An 8113-nucleotide genomic window follows, 5' to 3' on the forward strand; every position below is an offset into this window, starting at 1 on the left:
TTTCCTGTGGTGCATTACTTTTAAGTAAGTCTGGATTTTACCAATGACAACTGCACCACACCTCACTCACCTCCCGTACAGCTGCCAACTTCTCAACATTGATTGAACAGCCAGGGTCTGTTGGGCCTCTGCTTATAGAGGCCTTGGCCCACAAGTTCTGTCACCTGCTTCTGGGACCTTCGGAGGTGGCCTACTAATCAATAGTTCTACCTAATCTCTACTTCCGAGTCCCCTGGACTAGTCAGTATGAGTCAGGTTCTAAAATGTCCCAGTGCAGCAACTCTTTCTTAAAGGTCTTCCTTACACAAAATTGCCTTCAAAGATGATTTTCTCATTAGACTGCCATGTCTCATGCAGAAAAGGAACTCAGTGAATGTTCTTAGGCATTTGGTGCACTTACAAATCCATGGCATGACCAGTATCTTTAGAACAGAAATTAAGACAATCCAATGCACATTTACTTTGCCCCTCAAAAACCAACCAACCAACCAACCAACTGAACAAACAAACGAAAACCATCCAACCCCCACCCCCAAAACCCCCAAACTCAGAAGGATATAAAAATGATCAGCTAACTATGGTCATTTAAACAATGGAGCATTCTCATCAAAACTTAATCACTCAAGAAGAGCACAACTTGTAATGACTAATGAACATTGGTCCCGGGCTTTGGTGGACAGAGAGATGACCAGAGAAAACTAGTTAATAATTCCGTAGCTACTAATTAAACTAATGCCTCCCTGTTTCCATAAAAAAAAGAGAGACAGACACATGAATTTGATGGCCCCTCAAATTACCAAATGGTTACGTGAACTTTGGTACAGTTGAATTAATCCTTTGATGTTAAATGGGTTGATTTTGTCATTTTTGAAAGGGAGTGGTATACTTACTTGCCATGGTAATACATTTGGAAGGGGCCTATTTTGGATGTAAATGTAAATGGAGTCATATGTAGTTTGAAAACCTGTGGAACTGTTTGACATGTGACTATATTTCTAATGAAGAATGATTTGTTCCCAAGATTAGTGGGTTTTAAAAATTTTTAAATAGAATCCAAAAGAAATACTCAATTTTATTTCTGTTTTAGACAAAACTATAAGACATATTTTAATGGAAAAGGTAAGTATTAAAATGACAGAATTTAGGATGACATATTTAATTGAATGAACCCATTAAGAAGTTTATTACTGCCCCCTGCTGTCAGTTTCTAAAAGAAATATAGTCAAATTACTGTAAAAATTGACTTAGGGTGAATTAGTTGAACAAACTGGTTGGGAAAAAAATTCCCTGCTTCTAATTATACCACTTTTTAGCCAGTTATGCTAATGCTTACACCATTTTTGTGAGCAATGATTTGTCAAAACAAACAAACAAAAAAACAACTCTAGCAAAGTATCTATTAGTGGATATAGGATGAGGAATAAAGTTTGTGTTTTGTGAAATACTATATCAATGCATTTTAGACAATGATGTCCTTTATAATTTCTCCAAATTTCATAATTTTGAATTTACTTTTTAATATTTACGTAATTTTGGTAAAACACTTCTCATTAGTAAAAGCAAAACTTTGAAAATAAATGGCTTATTTTTTTTACAGTATAATCCTAGCTTGAAATGTTACTTTTATTTTGGCACATGAACTTAAGAAATGAGAAATAATAAAAAGAATATTTTTATTGGCATATGCCAATGTAGAGCCACTAGGTGCAAGGCCTTGTTTTACTTTTTCACATATTATTGTATTTAGGCATCATGAAATGGAATTCGGTAGGTATTACTAGGATTTCCATTTCACAGATGAAGAAACTGGGTCCCAGAGTATAACTTGCCTACTTGGTCAAAAGGTGGAGCCATGACTGGAAACCCTGCAGTCTGACTCCAGGGTCCCCCCTCTTAACCTTTTGCACAGAAGGTATAAACTCTGCAATGAAGGAGGAAGAATTTATAGAAATTATAATGGACATGGCGATGTGTTTATTGATGCCAACTAACTGCACACTCATGTAATTGTTACTCTTTTCTGGGCCCCGGGCTCTAGTGTGTGTAGCCTGTGCGTGAATAACAGAACTGAAGCGCTCCCACTTTGGTTTAATTCTGTTAAGAAAGTTCTTTACACCAGATTATACACTCAGTGGCTATTTTTGTGGTTGGCCTCAGTACACCCGTGCCTTTCGTCAGTGTATCCCCAGACAACTTGGAGCTTTAGCCACACAATCAGCCATCTTCAGCAACTCATTCAAATCAGGCCCACACTTTTCACAGTACGTTGAGTAACTAAGTTGCACAGTTTAAGTTTCCCTGGCTGTTATGAATTCCAGAGTCCAATATAACGAACTGTTTGTACTCTCTATGCCTGTCCGGTCCTTTGCCTTCCCCAGGTATTAGGTGGTTCATGACAACAAATCCTAGTATATCCCACCCACCAGGGACACGGAGGTCAGCAGTATTTGCAATTCTGGGATGGCTTTCGCCCTGCAGGTACCTGAAAACAACACCTCGGGCTCCAGAGGGCTAACCAGACAGGAACCCTCTTCTCCTCCCACATTAAAGCAAAATCAAAACTCAACACCACTCATTTGACCATTCCACATTAAAACATTCTTACCTGACTCGAGGAGCTGGGTTTCCAGTGACTCGACACTCCAAATAAACTCTGCTTCCTTCTGCCACTTCTTGGCTCCGCAGCTTCTGGATGAAGCGAGGGGCCGAGGAGAAGTGGGGTGCGCTCTGGGGCTGGGGCTGAGGGATGCTACCGCCCGGCACCGCCTCGTCCCGGCCTGCCGGGTAGCAGGGCCTGGCTTCGGGCAACTTGACCTCCGCTTCCATTTCTTGCTGGTCGTCCGTGGGGCTCTGGCTGGCAGAGGCGCTCCTCGGGGCTGACGGCTGATTTTTGGGAGACAGGTACCCACTGTCTGGTGAGGAGGACTCCCCGTTTGGGCTCCTGTTTCTCGGCTTGGCCGCTTCTCTAAATATGGATGTCAGCTCCTCGATGAAGTTAGCCGCCTTGTCACACAGCTGGCCCTGGGGGCCGGGCTCGCTCTGATAAGCCGGTGCGGGCTTCCCACCTGCGCCCGGCGTGTTGGCGCCGCGCTTCTCAGCCTTTCGGAGGCTCCTGATGTAGCTGGGTCTGGCGAGCAGGGGTGAGAGGGCAGGTTTCCTCTTGGAGCCCTGGGGGGAGAGCCCCTCCGTCTGCTCTGGCCCGTTATCCGGAGGTCTTTCCGAGGAGGTGGGCTCCCCCGATTTGGTCTCCTTGCGGGAAGGGTGTTCACAGAGGCCTGCAGGGGAGGCGCTGAAAATCTGCGAGATCTCCTTCTCCGAGTCACAGTCTTCGGCCTCGGAGTTGGCTATCGCCCTCCGGGCCAGGTCAAGGCTCTTGTTGATCTCTTCCTGGCTGAGAAAAGCGGAGAGCTCAGGGAAGAAGTCAGCACTCTTGCTTTCTTCCTGCATGTCTGATAGGGAATCATAGAAGGAGTCATGGGAGGAAGTCTCTGACATATTTGAATAGTCTTCATACACCCTGTCTGCTTTCCACAGGAAGGCCAGAGACACTGGAAATCAAGTTACTTCTGTTCTGAAAGACAACATACACAGAATTGCTGCGAGCAGTAATGTTTTGTGTGTGTCATCCTAATACCGCTAATTTACAAATTGGGAGAAACATTAAGGTAAACCAGTATAGGGGGGGGGTCCCCAAAAATGTATACCCACACTTTGAGTAATTATAAAGGCAGAGTTTATTAAAATGTATTTCCTTTTCAAAATTGAGCTCTCAGCTGTTAAAGTATTCATACATTTCTTGGGGGGACACCCTGTATACAGTTGACCCTTTAACAACATGGGGTTGAACTGAGTGTTTTTTGTTGTTGTTGTTTTGTTTTTCCATTTGAATACGGCCTGCCCTACGTATTCTCAGTTTGGCATTTGCAGATTGAACAAACCTGTGGTGGAAAACAGCTTTTTCCTCATTCCCAACTGTAGCTGATTCCCAACTATAGATTCCCAAAAGCAGATTCTCAGCCACAGACTGGAAAAGACGGTTTTCTATCCATGGTTGGTGGAGTCCCCTGATGCAAAGGTCCAACTGGAGTTGAGTTTTGGGGAAGTCAAAAGTTATATCCGAATTTTCAACTCCAAAAGAGGAGAGGTGTTGGCTCCCATAACCCCCATGTTGTTCAAGAGTCAACTGTAGTGTTTGAAAAACAATTTTAATCTGTTCTATTAACTAAGAAACATTAAGTGTACTTGTATTTACCATCTTAATTTAATATTTGCCCTGCAAGTGAATATTGAGTATGTTACTAACCAGCATTGAATAAGTCAAGAAGATGGTATTTGCAGTAGGCGCTATAAGTGACTATGAGTGTAGTAGGGCATTCTCAGAGCCTCCTTCCCTTCCCATCCCTCTACAGGCCTTATGAAAACTCTAATTATGTTAATGTTAGGAGATTAGTAACTTACTGATATTTTCAGTAAATTTGACCCTGTTTATAAAATAACCACAAAGTACATTTTGATTCCAATCTTCATTTATTTTAAGCTTTCAATGAAATATTTGAAACCTTATTGTTTCATCCTTTTCTTTGTTCAGCCATGTGCTTTCATATTCACTAATTCAACAGTTAATTTAACACATAGTTAATAATCACTTATAAAGTTTCAGGCGCTAGAGGTGTAGTCATGCTCTAACTGGGATTGGCAAACTGTAAGAGCCAGATAGTAAATACTTTTGACTGTACAGTCTCTATTGTAACTCCTTAAATTTGACATTGGAATATCAAAACAGCCATAGGAATACATAAGTAAATAAGCATGGCTGTGTGGCAGTAAAACTTTATTTATGGACAGTGATATTTGAATTTTTATGTTTTACATGTCAAACGCATTATTTTTCTTTTGAATTTGATTTTTTTACAATAGTTTAAAAATGTAAAAATATTCTTAGTTTGCAGGCCATGCAAATACAGGTGATAGGATGGCTTTGGCATAGCAGCTGAAGTTTGCCGACCCTTGATCCAGATGGCTAACACAATCCTTATATTTAAAGAGGTAAAAGTCATGTGGTATGGTAAATATGGAGGATTGGAGAATACATTAAACAAATAATATATAAATAACCTAGAATTTGGTTAGGGTGTCAAAGGAAAAGGAAAAGAACTTGGTTGCTATGTGAGCCTATCTTACCGTCAAAGACATGTGAGAGAACTATGTGCCCTGAACAGGAATGTTACCAGCATGAAATACAAGGTGTTTCGATACCTGCCAAATAATTGGGCATCAATTTAACTTCCACTGCATTTTGAACTAAATATTGTGAGGCAGTGACTCTCTCATTACTCTAAGTGTACTGTCCTTTTTCTACATATTGTTCATAGAATGATAGCGGGAAGACCTAGAAAACTTGCCCTGGCTGGTGTGGCTCAGTTGGTTGGGCATCATCCCATGCACTAAGGAGTTGCTAGTTGGATTCCAGGTCAGGGTACATGCCTGGATTGTGGGTCGATCCACTGTAGAGGGCATGCCCAGAGGGATCCGATTGATGTTGCATCGATGTTGCTCTCTTATCCCTTCCTCTCTAAAAATCAATAAACTAGTCTTTAAAAAAAAAAACTCTAGAAAACTTTCTAAGTAATTTTGCCTCACAGTTGAGTCTGGAAATCAATAAAAGGAGGCTTGCTGGGTGTGGTGAAACTCAACTTTGTAAGTTGGGTGGGAGTGAAGTTGGTGAGACATTCGTTCTCAAAAGTTAAGTATGCCTTGTGAGGCTAGAATGGAACTGCTTGTTTAGAAGCAATTTCCTATCTAGGGATTCTGCCTAGAGCAGTGGTTCTCAACCTTGGCTGCACATCAGAATCACCTGGGAATCTTTTTAAAATCCTGATTTCTGGGCCTCATCCTCCGGAAATTCTGTTTCTTTGTTACTAATGTTGTGGCCCCACCCCATAACAACGAAACAGAATTTCCGGAGGATGAGGCCCAGAAATAAGGATTTTAAAAAGATTCCCAGGTGATTCTAATGTGCAGCCAAGGTTGAGAACCACTGGCCTAGAGTAATGAGATTTTCTTTTATTAAGTGTAATGTTATTTTCTCTCACATGACCCAAGAGAGTCAGCTTGCATTTTTTTGGCCCCTGAAAGTCTCTAATCTCAAAAAGCATTACCTAGAAGGTCCCAGAAATGCACCTCGAGGACCTGCTGCCACATAAGATGATTCACGGAATCTACTAATTCAGCAGAAGGTTTGTAACCAGAGATCCTGAAGCTCATTAGGAACCCACCATATCTCTTTTAGTTGAATGTCACACTTGCGTCTTAGATGTCCACTTAGAAAGATGACTCACTTGGTTGAGCCTGAATTATGAGATTCTCTACATTCTAGTCCTACTCTACCCACTGAACCGTATTTCCCACTGTTGTCCAAGTAAATCTTATAAATCCGTTAGAGTGGTCTCATCATTGGCCGCCTCTTTATCAACCCAAACATTGCTCTGATCCCTTTGATCAGTCTGTGTTCCCCGATGGAACCGTTCTGATTCCTCAATAATTCGTTAAATATAGCCTATATATGGAGAATAGCTATATTCAATGTATTTTGAATATTTGAGTATGTTTTGTTTTCATTCATTTTTTTTCCTACCGAACTCAGTACTGATAGAGATTGGGGAACATTTTAGTACTGAACTCAAGGGGTTCGCCACTTGGGGTGCTCTATTAAAAATCAAGACATGGTTGTCACAAGGTTGTTTAATTTTCTTGCTGCAAGTAAAGGAGACAAGGAATTCATATCCACACCTCGGCCTCCCAGAAGGAGGCTTAGCCATTGTTGGTATACACTATTTGGTCAATTACATGTTGATTTCTTCTTTTTGAAGTTGGCTACACTTATCAGGTTGTGTTTCTTTCAGCTTATCCGGTTTACAGCTGGTCTGCAAAATACCCTGTTACCTTTTCACTTTTAGCAAAAATAGCCTGTTTGGTCAATTACATGTTGTTTTCTTCTTTTTGAAGTTGGCTTGGCTACACTTATCAGGTTGTGTTCCTTTCAGCGTATCAGGTTTACAGCTGGTCTGCAAAATACCTGTTACCTTTTCACTTTTAGCAAAAATAGCCTTTAGTAAGAATGGTCCAAACCTTGAGATCCTTGTCCTATCTAACGATTTTGTGTCAACCTCACCTGGAGCTAAGCTGAAAGTCCAGGTAAATATTGAGAACAAAACCTTTGATTCTGAAGTGATTAACTTTTGAAACAGACTCTGGAATAGATAGACCACATAGAAGAGAGTTCCCCATTCAAGATATATTTGTGGAGTATCTAGGAGGACATGCCAAGTAGTGTGCTAGGCACTCAGCTATAATTTGGAAAAGACAAGGTTTCTGCCCTCATTGAACTTAATAGTCTATAGAGGACGCAAATAAGTAAGAAACATGTATGTGTTAGTAGTGTGTCAAGTGCTGTGGCGAGAGAACAAAGTGCTATGTTAGCATCTAGAAAGGACAACGGGGCACAGAGCACACCCCTGGCAGAGCACAACCGCATTTTTATCCTCCTGCCACACCGTGGACAGATATCACAAGCGCCGGTAGATCTGACACCTCCTGGAGGTCTGAAGTCTCCAACTGCAACTTTTTTCTTCCCATCCGCCACATCGCTGTTGCTGGCGGCTGCCAGGGAGTAGAGGCCAGCCTCCAGCAGCCGCCTCCCCTGCCGCAGCTCTGCAACCCTCAGCTCCTCCGGACGGGGCCAAAATGGTATTAAGAGTGGAGCCGTTTTCCCTCTTTGCTTCTGCCTGTGCAATATGGTACAGTAATGTCTCCATGGAAAATGGCTTTGCTAGAAGGCGGGGCTTCATGTCCCTGCGCATCTGAAAGTGCATACTTACCCCCTGGGCGGTGGCAACGCGCAGGCTCAGAGGCGCTGCAGCTGCAGCGCGCCTGGGGCACAAAGGATCCTGGGAAGCAATCGATGAAGCGGTGGCTCAGCCGCAGAGTCCTGTGCACCCTGATGCCCTCTATGCACGGCCTGTCTCGGGAGACCATGACTTTGCTTTCCAGCCCCTGCAGCTTTGGGGTCCCCTTGGCTTGGGGCAGGGCGTGGACCACGTCCTGGAGCTTTCTA

General features: G+C 42.5%; 1 protein-coding gene across 1 annotated transcript in view; it reads right to left on the reverse strand.

Annotated features, from left to right (window-relative positions):
• Positions 1–3495, reverse strand: part of PALLD (palladin, cytoskeletal associated protein) — a 389700-nt gene extending 386205 nt beyond the window's left edge. Inside the window, exon 1 of the mRNA XM_015568474.1 lies at positions 2606–3495. Within this exon, the coding sequence (XP_015423960.1) occupies positions 2606–3495 (890 nt within the window). The remainder of the gene's footprint in view (positions 1–2605) is intronic.
• Positions 3496–8113: the final 4618 nt, after the last annotated feature.

The sequence above is a fragment of the Myotis davidii genome, unplaced genomic scaffold, assembly GCF_000327345.1.
Source record: "Myotis davidii unplaced genomic scaffold, ASM32734v1 scaffold392, whole genome shotgun sequence".
Classification (NCBI taxonomy): Eukaryota; Metazoa; Chordata; class Mammalia; order Chiroptera; family Vespertilionidae; genus Myotis; species Myotis davidii.